The sequence below is a fragment of the Triturus cristatus genome, chromosome 4_1 (genome assembly GCF_964204655.1).
Source record: "Triturus cristatus chromosome 4_1, aTriCri1.1, whole genome shotgun sequence".
Lineage (NCBI taxonomy): Eukaryota > Metazoa > Chordata > Amphibia > Caudata > Salamandridae > Triturus > Triturus cristatus.
In genome coordinates, this window is record NC_140585.1 from 668,278,510 (window position 1) to 668,298,322 (window position 19,813).

Here is a 19,813-nt window from a genome sequence, read left to right on the forward strand (position 1 = left end):
GGAAAACATAATTGCCAAAGTAATTGACAGGTTTTGTTCTCCATTAACAAGTAATAATTATTTATTCATTGAAAAACACCAGATGTTATTGAACAAGTTACTTGCATTCGGTAATGCCTTTCTAGCCGTAGATTCCTTATACCGAGGCTATTCGTCAGGCGTCAGACTGGATCCAAAAAATCTTGAGCAGTACTTCTGCGCGCCGGTAGGTGGTGGTGGGGGGTAAATCGGTTTTGCGTTGGTTTTCATCCACGCAGGAAGTGACATATACGGTGCCTATATAGGCATCACCCCAGCGCGCTGACATTAGTTTCTTTTCGTGACATTTCAGCGCCAGAATCTCAGAGCTGCGTCAGACAGCTGATGGACCACTTTTCAGATACTAAGGACCTATAGGGACCGTTTAGCCAGAAAAATACAGAAGCAGGGAGGTTTGGTAAGGAATCTGCCACTAAATAGAGTCTCTACCAGATGAGGCATTACCAAAGGTAAGTAACTTGTTAATCTGATAAAGTCTTCTAGCTGCAGATTCCTTACCTTAGCATAGATACCACAGCAATACCTCTCCAGAGGTGGGTCTTTGAACTGATTAAAAAAGTCCTGGAATGCCCGTCACAACAGACCTGTCTCCGAGCGAGATCCTCTTTGGAAACTCCAACACGCTGAAGTGCTGTCATTGTGGTTCTTGGTGGTGGCGAATAGTTCTAACCAAGGTTCTCCCCTATCATGGAAGAGACCTTGCACCATCTCCGAAAGGAGATGCCATTTGTGATCACTAGGCATCAGTGGCTGAGTTTTTCTGCCCGGGCGTTCAGAGAGCCCGCCAGGTGTTGTACGACCAGGAACATGTCTGATGTTCCAGCGATGTCCAGAAACACCGGGCCCCTTGAAACAGAGTCCCGACCCCACCCCGTCCTTTTTGTTTCAATACCACATGACGGTGGCGTTGTCCATGAACACCTAAACCAACCTCCCCTTGATGGAGGGTAGGAAGGCTTTTAGTGCGAGGCGGATTGGATTGCTCTCAGCTCCAACAAGTTGATGTGAAGCTGCGACTCTGCCAGAGACCAGAGTCCTCTGATTTCCACCTCTCCCAGATGGCTGCCCAACCCAGAAGGGCAGGGAAGGAAGAGTGCTCGGAAGCTGACCCAATCTCAGTTCATCAGCTACCACTGCAGGTCTTTTGCAGGTCTCCCCGATATCTGGACCAGTTTGAAGAGAATCCCTTGATGCTGTGCCCACTAGGATTTCAGGTCCCACTGCAGAGCCCGCTTATGCCACTGGACGAGCTTAACTAGCAGGATTCAGGAGACCACGAGACTCAGTAGCTTCAGAGCCAGTTTAATCGAAATCCAGGATAGAGGCTGAAATATCCTGGACTCGCCGCCCTGGATGCAAGAGGTCTGCTGTAGTCTGGAGGTGGGCCACAACTGCCTGGGATGAGCCTATTTCCAACAGCCAATTGTAGAGGTAGGGGAAGACTGGAACCACTGACCGCCGCAAATGGGCTGCCACCACCGCCATCACTTTCGTGAATATCCGAGGGGTGGTGGCAAAGCAAAATAGCAGCACAGCAAACTGAAAGTGCTTTTAGCTCATCGTGAACTTCAGGTAACGCCTGTGGGCCACCAGGACAGGTATACGGAAATTTTCAGCCTGCAAGTCCAGTGCTATCATCCAGTCTCCAGGGTCCAGGGCAGACAGGACCTGAGCCAACGTGAGCATTTTGAATTTCTCCTTTTTTAAGAAGTAGTTGAGAGGACGTAGGTCTAATACAGGAGGGAGGCCTCTGTGTTTCAGCACCAGAAAGTAGCGGGAATAGCAACCACGACTTACTTCTTATGTCGACACCCGCTCTAAAGCTCCTTTGGCCAGAAGAGCCAGTACTTCCTGATGCAACAGGGGAGGTGGCCCTTTGCCAGCCAATCTGAGGATGGGGCCATGGGCAGCAGTTTCTGTGAATGGAAGGGCGTAAACCCACTGAACAATTTGAAGCACCTAGTTATGCGAGGTGATAGACTACCATCAGGACTTGTAGTGCTAAATCCTGCCGCCAACCGGTTGCCCATGGTGAAGAGAGGACATATTATAGGGGTTTGTGGAAACTGCATCTGCGGCCACAAAAGGGCTGGGGAGTCTGCTGGCTGTGGTAGCTGGGCAGAAAAAACAGTGGCTTGTAGACCCTGCTGCAGCCGAAGAAGGGGTGAAAGGCAGATTAGAGCTGGAGTGGGCTGTGGTGAATCCCAACAACTGGGCGTTAGCCCTGCTATCCTTAAACTGCTCTTCCGCCGAATTTGCATTATAATTACACAAACAAGCATCATCGAAGGACATGTCCATAAGGGATGCCTGGACATCCCCCAAAAAGTGAGATGCCAGTTGACGAAGTGCCACCAACAAAGCTATCGCAAGACTGTTGTGTCTAGGATGCAGCGTATTATGAAGTTGCCATTGGCAATAGCCTGGGACAGGATGGCTCGGGCCTCCTCCGAGACCATGGTCAGCACAAGCGCAATTGAGTCCAAAACTGTGTGGGAATACCCACTAAATAGGCATGCGGTGTTCGAGGACCGCAGTGCAAGGCTGGTAGAACAGAAATCCTCCTGCCAAAGTTGTCCACCCTCTTAGATTCCCTATCAGGTGTGCAACACATAAGGGTTGACCTTGGAGGTGGAGGCTTGGATGACCAGTCTCTCCGGGGTGGAGTGCTGGGGGAGGAAAGCTGGGTCACCAGGAGGAAGGCGATGGTGGCGGGCAATGGTGCCTGTGCAGGGCTTGCCACATTCCCCGGGCAGGGCATCAGTGAGGGCTTCATTAAAGGGAAGAAGAGGTTGAGTTGGGGCTACCCAAGGTTGAAGCACTGATGTCAAGACGTTAAGCCTGACTGCCACTGAGAGCAGCATAAGGTTTAGTTTCTCAGCGGCAACCTAAGACCCTTCCTCCACAATAGGAGAGCCTAGGTCACTGTCACAACAGGTGTACAGACCACTGACATTCACCAGTTCTTCATACAAGTTATCATCAGTCAAGGGCTCTTCCAGGGGATCAAGAAAACCAAAGGGATCCCCAGATCCACCCCAATCCCATTCTCCACAGGGCCGGTCAGTAAAGGGAGAAGCTCTATCTGACCCAGATGTTCTTGGTTTCGGTCGGTGCTGGAGTCTTTGTTGGGTAAGGAAGTGTGTGGCTCTGTATCGGAGTCGTGTACAACATTGGGGTCAGTGGCACCGGGAATGGCGGTGCTGGTATGGACTCCAGGGAAGACCGCGGACTTTCAACCAGAGCCGATTTGGATTCAGAAACTAATCCAAAGGGCCAGATCACACTGAGGGCAAAACCGCTAGCGGAACTCCAGTTGGGGCACATGCCAAACCGGACGCATGGCCTCATAACATTCATTTAGCCGAGCAGCGTGGGAAACTCTGGGAGGCTCAAAGGGGCTTAGATTTATGATGATATGGGAGAGGGGCCTAGATTTAAGACGTCATTCATGCACTACATCTGATGACTTGGACTGGCGCAGCAAAGTCAAAGAGCACCTTGACTTAACTATGATTTGGAACGCAACGATGACCAGGGGGAACGACTCCAAAACCGGGCCCGGGAATTTCCTCACAAACGGGAACTGGAGCAGTGTGGTGCCGTGCAGTGTTGGGCGCCCAGGAGGTTCAGGGCATGCTCCTGGACCACCTTGGGGTTCCTCACTGGACAGTGTGGGCAATCTTTGGAGTCGTGGCCCGGCCTGACTCCAGGTATCACAAGCAAACGAGGTAGGGGTCTGTCACAGACATCTGCCTGTGACATGATCCACAGAGTTTAAATCCCACAGGTTTTTAGGGGCCATCGCTAACACACACTGGGAGCTTCACTCAAAAATGATTAAGACAAAAAATTGAAACGGGTAGTCCAAAAAAGGACTTAGGTAGTATTCTCTAGATCTGCACTGATTGCGCAGAAAATAACTGATGTAAGTGCACTGGCGCTTATATAGGCACTGTGCATGTCACTTCTGGTGCAGATGATGCAGATGTGGAGTCAACCAATGCTACCTACCGGCACACAGAGGTACTACACCGCTGAAGATTTTCCAGTTCCAGTCTGAGGCGTGGGGAATATTCTAAGGCTATGGAATCTGCAGCTACAAGGCTCTATCAGATAAGTCAATTGTAAAAGGAGAATAGTAGAGGGAAAAGAAAAGATTACAGCAAACATTTCAATTTGAAACAGAATACAATAAACATCAGAAACCATAGTTTCTAGCGAGCATATGCCGTTATTTTTAAAGAATGCCCTTATATGATTCGCTTGTTTATGATACTGGTAACTTGTTTATATATTTTTTTAGATAATTCAAATACTGAGAGCCATAAATATTTTTGAAATACAAAGGTGATATTCATTCTCGTTGTGACTGGAACTAAACCATTCAATCATTTATCTGTAAGACCGTCATTAAATTAGTATTTAATTACCCGATCTGTCAGTGATTTTGCATATCAGCATGCTTGGCAGGAGTACACTCTTTACGAAACTTAATGAAGCTTTTCAAAAAGTGCTTGTGTTTTATTTAAAATACAACAAATTACTACATAAGATTTTACAACGAACAGTACTAGTGGACAGCGTTTAATAATTAGATGTACATTGTCATATTCCATTGGCACAAATCCAAGGCAAACTTAAATAAAGAAATTATAAACATTTTATTTAGTATTAATCCAAAGTCATTGCAGAGGGTTGGTCACACCGACAAAAAACATAAGCTAAATTAATGAAAAAATGCTCTTAAACACCAATATTTCTGAATGAATGAAGTTGCCCAGCAGCACTGATTCTCCCTTTCATAAATGTATGTACAGAGCTGCCATATGCGCGGACCTCGAAGAACTGGGCGGAATTTCTAGAACAGCATTGTTTACCAATGGTTGACAAAATCATGCAGTAGTATATCACAATTTGGAAGTAAATCCTTCGTACATGTCTGTTTTTAATTTAATCCAGTCACCGATGCTCTGGATGGTTGTCTTCTCCTGCAACAAAATCGTGGCAGCTTTTTTCAGTTTCTCTTCATTTCGTTCTAAATAACGCACTCCATCCAACTGCAACTGGTTGAGCTTTTCTTTCCGATTTTCATCCAGCGGAACGTCTTCATTCATGACCGGGTTAAACCGGAAATAGGTGTTGGGTGGCAACAAGGCATCAAGCATGGTATGGACTTCTGTTTTTTGAGAAAAAAGTAGCATTATTTTTTGTTGAAAATCGTTAGGCTCAATTTAGTTATGACAAATATGGCACTCAATCCGGATTCACAAAATTACATTATTTCTGGTTTATTAAGCAAAGGGTAAAACATCATGCAGAACCCTAGAAAATAAACATGCCCCCTGAAGTTCCACATACCACGCCCCCACTAGCAATCAATGCATCAGGCACAAAGCGGCTGCTTGCAGCGCAATGTTTTGCTTTGCATTGCACTGCCACCAGTCTTCCCTTTTTCAGCGCAAGAGATTATCAAATACCTTATAGCACAAAGGGGCTTTTCACAGTAAGTCACAAACCGGCCACTACAGTACTACTGATAGATCTGAATCGCTTGCAATGCATGGCGAACAGCAGCAAATCTGTGACTGAGGCCTGTGCTGTGCTCCCCATCCCAGCATTCACATAGTGCAGGCTTTAGAAGCACAAGGAATGACACTCTATGAAACAATGGGGAGAACCTGTAGCAGTCTGCCGGACCAACATAGACTCCACATGATGTCCAGAGTCTACACAAGTGTAAGCTTTGAAATATTGACAGCTTACACTTCACAAATGGTTACTACTTCCCCACAGCAGGTAATGAGCAAGTTACTTACCTTCAGTAACACCTTATCTGGTAGCTACTCTATCTAGACGCAGATTCCTTACCTCCAGAATTATCTCCAGGCATCTGACTGGATCCAGAATTTGTTTTTGAGCAGTACCCCTGCGTGCCGGGAGGTGGCGTTGTTCTGTTCCATGTGGTGTCGTCGTCAGCGTCTACGCCAGAAGTGACATGCACAGTACCCATATAGACGCCACCCCAGCGTGCTGGCATCAGTTTCTTTCGTGACTTTACACACCAAGAGTGCAGAGCCACGATGAACACTGACCATTGGTGTGGAAAACTAGGGCCCTGAAAGGGAAGAGCCCTGTCTCTAGAAAACAGTTCGCAGAGCTGGAAGCATGTGTGGATCGGTAAGTAATCTGCAGCTAGATGGAGTCTCTACTAGATAAGGCGTTACAGAAGGTGAGTAACTTGTTCATCTGATAGAGACTTCTAGTCGCAGATCCCCAATCGGGGGATTTGAAGAGGGATGGATGGTCAGGCAACCACAGAAAATCTGAAATACCAGAAAGATAGCCTTTGAGAGTGCCCAGAGCAGAGCCCTGCTGGGCAAGAGAAAGAATAAAGAGAAGAACGTGAGAAAGATGGCTGTCAACTGTTGCTGCTCAATCTCCCTGCAAGAAGGAGGAGAGTGGACAGGTTCGGGTGCAGGACCCTCCCCTGCTGTTGAGACAGAACATCCTCCAGAAGGGTCAGCCCAATAGGAGGAAGGATGGCCATGCTCAACAGCTCGGGATACCAGACTCTCCGTGTCCAGTCCAGAGCCACAAGGATGACTTGGGCCCGGTTGTTCCTGATCTTTTTGAGAACACTGGGCAGGAGTGGTATGGGCTAAAAGGCATGCAGGAGGTCTGAGCTCCACTCAAGACGAAAAGCATCTCTGAGCGAGAGCCGCCTTGAAAAGTCCAGCGCAGAAAACTGTTGACATTGCACATTCTAGGAAATGGCGAACAGCTCTAACCCAGGTTCTCACCACTGTTGCAAGAGAACTTGCACCACGTCCGGAGGTGTTGAACCACCAAGGAAATGCCCTGACACTCCAGCCATGTCCAGAGATGCAGGGCCTCTTGACAAGGGTCCATGACGCCAGTATGCCAGCTTTGTTGCAGTTTCAAATGGCAGTGGTGTCGTCCGTGAACACCTTTATCAGTCATCTCTTGATGGAGGGTAGAAAGGCTTTCAATGCCGGCCGAATCATCCGGAGCTCCAACAGGTTGATGTGGAGTCCAGATTCCGCCGGAGTCCTGAAGCATCTAATCTCCACCTCTCCCAGATGGCCACCCCATCCCAGTAATGTTATATCTGTCACTACTAATATGAAGGATTGCTACCTCTTTACCGACCTATATTTCTTTTGTTGTATGGTGAACACTCTCAAAAAAAATTTATAATGGACAAGCTTACATCAGTGAAAACCCATAAATACAATGTCTACACAAAATTATTTCTTTTTTTCATCTTCGTTTTTATTTATTTAATAGACAAAGATTTTTTTGTATCAAAAGTGATTATAAATACTTCATTTGTCTGTTATTTTTTGTTATGGTTCAACAGTATAATAGAGACAAATATGTGCAATTAAACAAAACATATCAATGAACATTAATATAAATCACAATACTAAATCACATAGTTTTGCCCCTCGGAAGGCGAAAAAGATCTCTACATTCACATCCTGCATCCTAATCTTGCATACTCACAGTCATACCACAAACAAATCAATATAGAAAAAAAACACACAAAGAGGAGAAAATCCATAAAAGTACACAACTGGAAGAGTCAATTATTATAGATTGTTCTAAACTTCTCTCAGAGTTTCACAGCCTTGGTTTCTTCTTATTATTTGATCTAAGTGAGTCCAGATACAGTTTGTTGTCCAGTTGTGGGGAAGCTGGTCTACGTACGTTTCGGTGAGAGATAAGTTAAAATCACCTTCATCAGGACCACTGAAGAACAAAAGATATCCTGTGCACAAACGAGGGGACTGTATCCTGAAATTATAAATGCATTGTATATAAGGTATGGGTTTCACTGATGTATATTACATCTACTTACTAAAGCTTATATTACCTATTACTTTAAATATGGCCAAAATATGCGCGTCTCAGAAAAGGTAGAAAAGGGAGAGAACAAAAGGAGAAAAGTATAGAATAGAAAGAAAGAGAAATGAGAAAAAAGAGGGAATGGCCTCCTAAGAAAAGGAGAGTGAGGATTTGAAATCACACCTTAATGTGAGAAAGTGCTTTTCCTATCAATTTCTATTTTGTAGCAGTGTCAGAGTAAATGCCAAAAGCCAACTAAGGAAGGGTCAAAACGTGCTGATGTCAAAAAGAAGGAAACATATTTACAACGAAGCAGCGCCCTATTATGAAAATGTTACCCAGTGGCGAAGGTTTATAGATGATATTTTTTTCATCTGGTCTGGTACAGAATCAGAACTACAAGAATTTATAGCCTGGCTTAATGCGAGCGACAAAAATCTAAAATTTACCAGTAACTACTCATCAAGGAAAGTGGAATTCCTAGATATATGGATTGTGGGTGAAGAAGGTCAACTCACGGTCAATTTGTATAGGAAACCCACTGCAAAGAACACCATTTTAGAACATAGCAGTTACCACCCATTATGCCAAAAAGATTCTATCCCATTTGGGGAATTTTTAAGAATCAGAAGGAACTGTACCAACATTAAAGATTACATGATACATGCAGTTCAATTACAGGAACGTCTCTTTCTTCGCGGCTACCCTAAAAGACTTGTAAAACAAGCACTAAAGAGGGCAAAATACTATAACAGAGATACCCTGCTCAGTAATGAACCCAAACCCAATAAAGATCAGCTAGTCTGCGTTATAGATCATTCCAATTTAAATTATAAAATCAAACAAATTTTAGATAAAAATTGGAAGATTCTTAATGTGAATGACGAAGAAACACCCACTCAGAAACCATTGGTAGCTTTCAGAAGAAACCGCAATCTTGGAGACAAGCTGGTACACAGCAGAGATAAACCTCAGGTACCTCTGATACAAACAACTATAGATGGATTGCCCCCTCCTATAGGTAATTATAGCTGTGGCAATTGCCATGCATGTGCATCAGCTATGATAACAAAGACCTGGACATATAGAGGAAGAACAGGAAAACTAAAAACGATGACAAACTGCAGAAGTGCCAATGTTGTGTACATGATACTATGTCCATGCGATCTTGGTTACATAGGTGAAACATCCAGAGAATTCCGTACGCGGTTCTCTGAACACAAATCTGCCATCAGAACAGACAAAACACAAGCACCTCTAGTAAAACATTACGAAGAGAACCAACATACAGAAACAGATCTCCGTTGGTTAATTCTGGAGCGGATTAAATCCACACCAGGGCAGGATATCACCAAAATACGTAAGCAGCGGGAAACCTTTTGGATTTTTTTCTTGGACACAGTACACAAAGGCCTGAATGAAGAAATTACATGGTTAGTCACATAATTACTTAGACTTACCATTACTTCCTAATACGTTTTCCATTCTGAGCTTTATAGACCATCTGTTGTAATCCAGCGTTGGTGTTTGATAGCCGCAATGCAACGCTTGCTATATGCTCATTTGACGGATCATCCGTTCTAATACGGAGTTTGTACACCCCACAGAAAAATAATAATCATCTGGGGTAATCATACCCTTTATTAATTTAGATACATCCAGACATCAGGCACCTATTTTTACACATAGTATACCTTAGCAAAAAATTGGGCTTAACAATGCACATTCTATTACCCTCATGAGATCTGCTCGTTTCATCCTTGTAGCCATCAATAGGCTAACAGGAATGTAGCAAACTGACACGTTGATGACTTATGGCCGTATCTAGCGCGTGCGGTTAGTTTAACTATTGATAGACCATTCCAACATGGCGCTCTCATGCCTCACATTAGAATAACATAGATTTGGGGCAGTGATATTCACATCAATCTAGACACATTTATAGATTAGTAGAGCCTGTCTTACCAAACCATCTGCTAAAATCCCTCATGAAAAATGACCATATCATATTTTTTGTCATCTTTCAACTTACGAACTTTTCTCTGGTCATTTAAAGATGGCGCCTATTGCTTATTTCAACCTTTCCCAATCCAATATGGCGCGGTGCGTCACATGGAAATATATCTAATACACCATGGATAAACAATTTAAAATAATATCAATTGGATATGACATTACTGTTGCTTTGTATTTATTTTTCATATAGCTATTGACGTTTTAGAATAGCAGCTATTTCTACCAGAGAACGGTTTCTCTATAATTAGATGTCCTTTTTAAAATGTCGCCCGTATTCACGATAATACTAGAGACAGCTATTATCGGGGCTTGAGATACCGCGATATTTCACCACTACTAACACGATATTTAAACGCGCCGAATATCGCCTGATACTAGCTTCGAGCCGGACGACTAAGGACTAGATCGCGCTGCTTACGAAAATTCAAGGTAACATATCCTCTGTGCGCCTGTTTCTTTTTGGATTCGGTAATTTCATCATACCGTGACCGCTAGTGGGTACCGCGGTGATGTGGGTTTATATGTAATTTTTCCCCTTAGATACTACATTTCCCATATACCTGCAGAGTTTATATACAAATCTGTGGGCTAGTAATTTTGTACCCCCCCACCCGTTTAGATGAACCAAATATTTATTAACTGTAGAAGCATTGTCATTGGTATATCTATTTTCAGTATTTTAATAGTAGATCGTTTTCTTAGCATGGTTATGGTCATAATACCAGCTACCAGTATAATAGACAGACTCAGCGGTTTACAACAACGGCTGCAACTCTACACAATCTCAGCCTTCAATATTGACCCTCCCAGCGTCTCATACACTTGTCAATTATAACAGGCATTTTTCAGCCCTCTATATTGCTATAACTTGGGCTGTGTTTCCAACAACTTCTATGGGCGCAAATAAATTCGGATGGTTTATACCCCATAAAACAAATCATCAAGCTAGATGGATCAGTCTGCACATGTCAAACTATGTGTCATCCATTTAGATATAGATCTATCCTACCTGTGATTATAATTTTCTAGGTAACCATGTTTGTCAAACCATACACTACATAATGTGAACTCCCTTATTTTTACTCCTAGAATCGCCTAAAAATTTAAAGACTCTCGACCTAACTGCGATATAAACTATTTCCACGTCAAGACTCTTGGAGAGTAGGACAACACAATTTTTTCTTCTCTCCACACTACTTATGAAGGTAAGACTCACTGAGCACACTAGTACTATAAAACAAGTAATACATATTCTTTCTGTTTATGAATAAATACATAGTATATCTCTTCCTTCTTAGATATACCTCCATTTCGAAATACATGACCTTGGAGTATGTTCGGCAGGCTAGTCAACGCCTTTTGACTCTGATAATCTATACTTGTTTTAGGTAAGAGTCAAAGATCTACTCTTAGTAATGACCCAGTGATCAGTACCAACCCTAGACACTTATTTATACTTTGCTGAGAACTGCTCAATTGATTATGCAATCCCTTTCTGATTATCAACAGATATTATTAACAGAAGATCCATTTTCACCTCAGCACTATCTTTGAGGAAACTGATAGGAGTCTAACGGTTTGAAAATACGATCTGGTGTATCTGTAGTAGGTACATCACTGGCATTCCTCTCTTCTTTTTGACATCAGCACGTTTTGACCCTTCCTTAGTTGGCTTTTGGCATTTACTCTGACACTGCTACAAAATAGAAATTGATAGGAAAAGCACTTTCTCACATTAAGGTGTGATTTCAAATCCTCACTCTCCTTTTCTTAGGAGGCCATTCCCTCTTTTTTCTCATTTCTCTTTCTTTCTATTCTATCCTTTTCTCCTTTTGTTCTCTCCCTTTTCTACCTTTTCTGAGACGTGCATATTTTGGCCATATTTAAAGTAATAGGTAATATAAGCTTTAGTAAGTAGATGTAATATACATCAGTGAAACCCATACCTTATATACAATGCATTTATAATTTCAGGATACAGTCCCCTCGTTTGTGCACAGGATATCTTTTGTTCTTCAGTGGTCCTGATGAAGGTGATTTTAACTTATCTCTCACCGAAACGTACGTAGACCAGCTTCCCCACAACTGGACAACAAACTGTATCTGGACTCACTTAGATCAAATAATAAGAAGAAACCAAGGCTGTGAAACTCTGAGAGAAGTTTAGAACAATCTATAATAATTGACTCTTCCAGTTGTGTACTTTTATGGATTTTCTCCTCTTTTTGTTTTTTTTCTATATTGATTTGTTTGTGGTATGACTGTGAGTATGCAAGATTAGGATGCAGGATGTGAATGTAGAGATCTTTTTCGCCTTCCGAGGGGCAAAACTATGTGATTTAGTATTGTGATTTATATTAATGTTCATTGATATGTTTTGTTTAATTGCACATATTTGTCTCTATTATACTGTTGAACCATAACAAAAAATAACAGACAAATGAAGTATTTATAATCACTTTTGATACAAAAAAATCTTTGTCTATTAAATAAATAAAAACGAAGATGAAAAACAGAAATAATTTTGTGTAGACATTGTATTTATGGGTTTTCACTGATGTAAGCTTGTCCATTATAATTTTTTTTGAGAGTGTTCACCATACAACAAAAGAAATATAGGTCGGTAAAGAGGTAGCAATCCTTCATATTTGTTTGTCTTCCCCCCTCTTGGGCCTAAAAATACATTGGGGAATACCTTCTTCTTATGTATATCTGTCACTACTGTCAGGTCTGATTGGGGAAAGACAGGGGTCTGCTGCTGACCCAATTGCGGTACGTTAACCACCACTGCAGATCTTTTGCAGTTTCCTCTGAGATCTGAAATATGTCAGAGAGATTCTTCTGAAGCTGCGCCCACTGGAACTTCAGGTCCCACTGCAGAGCCCGTATATGCCAGCAGGCATGCATCACAAGCAGGATGCCATGAGGCCCAGCAGCCTCAGAGTCAGTCTCACCGAAATTCAGGATAGAGGCTGGAACATCGGTATCATAGCCTGAATATCCTGGACTCGATGTTCAGAAGGCTATGCCTGAAACTGCACTGTGTCCACAACAGCTCAGATGAAAGGGAGCTTCTGAGAGGGAGTTAGGTGTGACTTCAGCACATTGATAGTAAACCCCAGTGAATACAGGAGGTCTGCAGTAATCTGGAGGTGGGACTCGCCAGCCTGGGATGAGCCTGCCTTCGGCAGTCAGTCATCGAGATAGGGGAAGACTGGCACCTCTGGTCTCTGCAGATGAGCTGCAACCACTGCCATCACCTTGTTGAACACATGAGGGGCGCTCATGAGGCCAAAAGGAAGCACAGTGAACTGAAAGTGCTTTTGGCCCACCGTAAATCACAGGGAACGCCTGTGGGAAGGCAGGATGGGACTGTGGAAATATGCATACTGCAAGTCCAGCGCTACCATCCTATCTCCTGGGTCCATTGTGTGTGAGCATTTTGAACTCCTTCTTGAGGAAGAAATTGAGAGGACGCAGGTGTAGGATAGAACTAAGGCCTCTGGTGGAGACCATAACTGCAGATTCCTCACTTGTGGATTTCCTCAGACACCAGACTGGATCCAAAAGTTTCGTAGTAATTCCTTTGCGTGGTAGTGGGTGGCACTGTGTGGCTCCACATTGGGTCCATCCCACCACATGTGTGATGTTGGTCCTCTAAACCTGCGCCACCTCCGCGTGCTGACAAAAGTTTCAATCTGATCTTCGTTTGCATCAACGGACGTGGAGTAAATAGAAATCAGAATATTCCTGTGTGGAGACTTCCAGATTGGGATCTTAGTAATGGGCTATGTGAATCCATTCCACAGAAAGGGGAGGAAGGTGGGTCAATGATGAATCTGCAGTTAGAGTTACTACCAGAAAAGGCATTTTGTTACAGAAGGTAAGTAACACATGCATCAAGGTAGGCTTTTTCGTTTCCTTAATTGCGATTATTAAGAAACCGCAATTATGGAATCGCAAAAGCCTATACATGTAGGAATTGCAAAAAAAAATAGCGATTCCTACACATGCATTAATTGCGACTCGCAAATTGCAAGACGCAATTAAGGAATGGCTTCCCATTCATTCCTATGGGCCAACTGGCCCATAGGAATGAATGGGAATTGTATGCGCAATTTGCAAGTACCCATTAGGTACTCGCAAATTGCGCATGCAATTTCAAGGGTGCCAAAAGGACACCCTGTTGCACCCCTGAAATTGTAATGTGCACCCATGTTGCGAACACACATGCCCCAAGGGCGTGTGTGTGTAACATTTAACTTTGAAAAATGCACTTTAGTGCATTTTTCAAAGTTTTCGCAAATTACCGTCCCGTTTCATTTGACTGTAATTTGCGACCGCTAATACTGAAATCGCTATTTTGAACTGCATCATGCATTGCATTTAAGGAATCGCAATTTGCGATTCTTTAAATGCAATTGCAATTTAAGTAATCACAAATTCTGCGATTCCTTAAATTGCGATTTTTGCATTTGGTATGATGCATCCCAAATGCAAAAATGCCGGTCACAAAGGGGCAGATTCTGAGAATCTGCCTGTTTGCAACCGTTTTTTTTTTTTGATGCATGGGCCCGTATTCTTCTAATAGAGACTTCTAACCTCAGATTCCTCAACTTGTAAAAAGATACCAAAACAGTGCACCTTCCCCAGTTTGGGTCTGTGGAATGGTTCAATCGAGGAAATCCTGCAGAACAGACCAGGCAAAATGCTCATTCTGCCGGACCTGGGTATCCAGGCACTAGTGCTCCGTGGATGTGTGGAGACCACGTTGCAGCCTTGCAAATGTTCAGACCTGGCACACTATGTGATCTGGTGAATGGACATGCAAGACTTCTTGGGGTTGCTTTTTGGCCTGTCCGTAGCAGATCTTGATGCATAACTCAATCTGTTTTGCCTTTTTTTTTTAGCTTCAGAGAAACAGATGAAAAGCTAATCATCCTTTTGACAATCTCATGGTCAATCAACATAGAAGCTGAGAGTCCTCATAGAGTTCCTCTTTGGTGGGAAGAGGCCTTGCATAGAAAGTTGGCAAGGTGCTGGACTGTCCTGCGTGGAAGACTGACTACCTTTGGCAGGAATACCACTTTTGTCTGGAGACAGAGTTTGTCCAGGCTGAAAGTTGTGTATGGTGGGACCACTGACAATGCAGGGAGTTCGCTGACTCGCATGGCAGATGTACACCAATGAAGAAGACTGCCTTGATGGTTAGGAGGCAAAGAGGGCAACTGTGCATCATTTTGATTGTGATGCACATGAGGTAGGTGAGTATCAAATTAAGGTCCCACTGCGCAATAACAGACAGAGTTGGTGGGAACATGGCTGAACCCCTTCAAAAACTGCATCACAACAGTGACTTGAAAAAGGATAGCTGACCAGGTAAACACAAGGAAGCTGGAAGTTCAACCTTTTATCAACGCCACAGCAAGACCTTGCTGGGCCATGGGCAAATAAACCAGAAGAACATCCATTAACGGTCCATTCAGGGGTTGGATGATGCTGGAACAACACCAGAAAACAAACCTCTCTCAGCATCCTGAATAAACAGATTTGGTAGATGGACCCCTGGGTGCTAGGATGATGTCTATCAGTTTGAAGGGAAGGTCGAAAGTTGTCAACTGTCTCCAATCAATCCCTAAGCATTGAGGTGCAGGTTGTGCAGGCTCAGGTGTAAACCACGGCCCTGCTCTTGCAACAGGAGATAATCCCAAAGAGGCAGCCATATTGAAGGACACGTGCTCCTGGCTGAAGGTTTTGAGAACCACACTCTCCTCACTCAGTGCATAGCCACTAGAATGACTTAGGCCCGTTCTTTCGTGATCTTTTTTAAGCACCCTGGGCAGAAGGAGGAGTGGAAAGGCATTTAGGAGCTCCTACCCTCAACATTGGCGGAAGGCATCTCCGATGCACGACTGCTGGGGGACACCCAACAAGAAAAGGTTTGAAGAGTGCACTTTCTCTGTGGTGGAGAAAAGGTGGAGCCAAGGATCCCTCATTGCAGGAAGATGCCCTGTACCATCTCCTAGTGTTAAGTGCCATTTGTGATCCTCTAGGCAATGGCAGCTGCGCTAGTCAGCCATGGCGTATAAATATCCCACCAGGTGTGGGTCGACCAGAGAGATGCTCTAAGCGTTCAGCTACTTCCAGAGATGTATAGCCTCCGAGCACAGGACCCATGACTCCACACGCATTGTTTGTTGCAGTACCACATGGCAGTTGTGTTGTCTGTAAGAACCTCTACTCGCTCCCCCTTGATGATTGGAACAGTTTCAGTGCCAAGCAAATCGCCTACAACTCCAGCAGGTTAATAAGGAGGCAAGTCTCAGCCAGAGACCAGAGTCATGTGATCTCCCTTTCTCTCAGACGAACCCGCTCAACCCAGTAATGATGGATCCATCGTGACCGTTAGTTTTGGGTGGGATAGGAGAGGGGTCTGCCGCTGGTCCAATTGCAGTCAAGCAGCCACCACTGCAAGTCTTTAAGCAAGAATCAAGAGGCCCAGAAGCCTCAGAGCCGGTGGGTGGAAACATTGCGATCACAGCCCAAATGTCCTGGACTCGTTGAGGCAATTTTGGTTTTGGACATATCCAAAAGCTATTCTGCAGTCGCATAGTCTACAATTTTGGTAAATTGGAGCCTTTGCGACTGCAAAATAGCTTTGAACATAAGGCCATAAATCCACAGTGATGCTCTGAATTTTTAGTGAGGCTCAGAGTTCAAGCATTATTTTGAGGTATGGGCTCTGCTTCCTAAGCTTCCTCCTACAAGATGCTGATGTTCTCAGTTAAGTGCTCCACAAAGGTTCAAGTACACAGTCCTTGTATCATCCTAGAATTACACAACTGTTTGCCAATACCCATTTGATGATGTCCATTTGTCTGCTTCTTTTGAGACAATGAATGAACACCCAACCTTGACCACCCTTTCCATTCTGTCTGGCAAGATATTTAGGGCCAGATTTATAAAGCCCTTTTGTAGTCACAAACCTGGTACATTGCAAAATCACAGGGTCTGCAACAGCAAAAACTGCTTTTTACAATGTAAAAAAAAGCCCTTATAGAGGTTAAAAAAGCATGAAAGACCTATTACTAATTGAAAATCAGAAGGGGTGTTAAACTAAAGTGTCCCTCGTATTTACCGTCCCGAAAGTGGGCTCTAGGAGGTATTAGGCAATGGTCTCTTGGATTTTGTATAACACGTTTGGATACATGTCTATCCACTTGGCTATGTCTGATCTGGAAAGAGCCAGCACCTTGTGGGTTTTTGAGAAGGCAACAAAAAGTGGTTGAGTCTTGCGAAATGGCTTAGGTCTATATACATAGTATATTACTGCTCGCTTGGCATCTAGAATATGGAGAGCCTGTTCCACAACTGTGTCAGGTAGGGGAAAGAAAACTGGCAGCTCTATGAAATTGCTAAGGTGGAATGGGTCATGGATCATTGGGAGGAAGACAGTTTCCAGTAGGAAATCCTCTTCAATGGGATATCTGTGCATTTCCACCTCAAAGAATGATGCCTCCCTGCCAAGGACCTCATGGTAAAAGGCAGTGTCATCTGGCAGGAAGGGACCGATGAGATAACGTGTTGATCCGGAGCTCGGTCGCACACGTCCGAACCCAACGGTGGAAAGAAAACAATCTAACCACGGTCCGTGTTCCCTGGCAGATCGACTTTGTATATATCCCATAGACCATCCTGTGGGGGCATGTCATATGGGCCCACTGGGTCCCCCAAGCTGTGACCCCAAAGTCAAAGGTTGGTGACCCCTGTGGAGTGTAAGGTAAAAGGATCAGCAGGTAGAGGAGGGGGTACAGGCAGTGAGGGAGGTGGTGAGGGTTTAGGTGGGCACGTCAATGGAAGGGGGATGGTAGCCTTATCATATCTCTTGTGTTACTTAGGCAGTGGCAAGAGGTTGAGGGTTTCCTCGTAGCTAAGCTTCCACTTTGATCTGTCTGTGGTGGACACCAGTATCTGGGCAAGGATTCGGCCAGTATGAGGATGGATCACAATGTGATGCTGGCGGTTGTCGAGTTCATCCCGCAGCTTTTGAAGGAGAGGTTTCAACAAGCTGACAGAAGATGAAAATGTTTTCACCAAAGGTTTTGGTGCTGGCGCTTTGGTTGTTGGCCGAGAGGGTCTTCGATGTAGAAGGCTTCAGCTCTGAAGGGCGTTTCAGTGCCGCCCAGGATGGAGGTGGTCGGTGCAGAGTGCTTCAGCTTCAAGATCTTCTTTGTTGCAGAGGCTTGGCGTAGGGTCCGAAGCAGCTGTACGGTATTGACCATAGCCAGATGGCAGTGGCCGAGCAGAGACCATAAAGTCTGGGCATTGAGACCAATTATCTGGCTCCTGGGTGAGAGATGCTAGGAGTGTGACCGGTGTTGAGGAGGTAGAGGGGGAGGGATCGTACCACATGCTTTTAGAGTAATGAAGCTTTGAAAGTGTCAAGGACCCAGCTCTTTCGTTGATAAACAAGGTTCGTGCGAGAAGGCCTCCTCCTCGACAGCTGACGGTTCTGGCTGAAGTTCCTCTTTGATGTCCTGGGAGCCGAAGAAGTCTGGGGAGCTGTCCCCTTTTCCATGACATCTCGGGGTGACTAGCTCATTGGTACGGAAGAGTATTCTTCAAGTGGAATGAGCAGCAGGCATCACAGGAGGCCTCATCGTGTTCTGGAGATAGGCACAGGTTACAGACCTGGTGGAGATAGGTCCAGGGGTACTTGGCACTGCACTGAGGACAGTATCCAAACAGCATCTGTTCAATCACAGTTGAGACAAGCTTGTCATGGTGAAAGCAATTGGGGGAGGCCCCGAAGTTGTCCCAAACCCAACACAGACAAAGTCACTCACTGCAAATCTCGGGCGAGAAAGGGGACCGCGATCATGAAACAATACTGATGGAAGAGAGAGGAACTGAGAGGGCTTCAAGAGTTCACTGTAACTGCTTTGATCCAGAGCTCGGTCGCACACGTCCGAACCCGACGGTGGAAAATAACAATCTAACAATGGAGCTGATTCCTATGTGCAATAGCAGCAATAGGTGGAGTCACTGTACCTCTTGATTCGAGAACACTTCTTCTATGAAAAACAACTTGCATACATCCAGGTCCTACACTAGATGGCAAGAGTAAGCTTAGGTTGTATATAATCAGCCACACATGCCTCGTACATAAGCTTTAAGGAGAGTTTGCATGGTGCATGTGCTAGAGGTTGATGGATATTTTCCCTTTACTATGCTGACGATTGGTTTAATACTGCCTGAGAGGCTGTGGTAAATAAAATAAATATTACCTGACTGAATTTCATGCGGAATCTTAAATTAAAGTAAATAGCTCAAAATAACAAGAGGCAGAATCCGTGGTATAAGAGGTTGTCTAATGGGCTTTATTCCATTCAAAATGGCCGACTCGAGTCGCGGCCCTCAGGTTCCGTCACCACGAAGGTTCAGGAAGTGAAGTACAATAATTTATTAACAGACATGTATTTTTATAATAAGTACATTACAATGAAACGAATGTAGAGGGCGTAACATTTGATAAGAAAAATGACGTGACAGTGACATAATCGAAACTAGGCGTAATAAAGAATAAAAGAAACATGATTGGTTAGAATTATCAGGCATAGGTGGATCTATAAGATAATACTTGGCATAGATGCGCGCGCGGCAGCATGACGTGTAATTGACGTGCAACTAGGGGGTGAAGGGGACTTGACATTTAGCTCTACATGTGGAGACGAGAAGTCTGGGGTCAAGTCATCCTAATCCCAAATCATATCTAACATCCTATGTTTAAAGAACTATGTTATCCACAAGGAAGGACTCTCGGACAGAATCTATTCTATACTGACTGTGTGCGTGTACAAGCGTCTAAGTGTCTATATGAGATGCG

The 19,813-nt window shown here is 44.2% G+C and overlaps 1 protein-coding gene across 8 annotated transcripts in view; it reads right to left on the minus strand.

Moving 5' to 3' along the window:
- Positions 1–4,536: 4,536 nt before the first annotated feature.
- PNPLA8 (patatin like domain 8, phospholipase A2) overlaps positions 4,537–19,813 on the minus strand; it is a 440,884-nt gene continuing 425,607 nt past the window's right edge. For all 8 annotated transcript variants that reach the window (XM_085653104.1, XM_085653102.1, XM_085653107.1 and 5 more), the window contains one exon: positions 4,537–5,218. In XM_085653104.1, the coding sequence (XP_085509230.1) occupies positions 4,950–5,218 (269 nt within the window). In that variant the 3' untranslated portion in view covers positions 4,537–4,949. The remainder of the gene's footprint in view (positions 5,219–19,813) is intronic.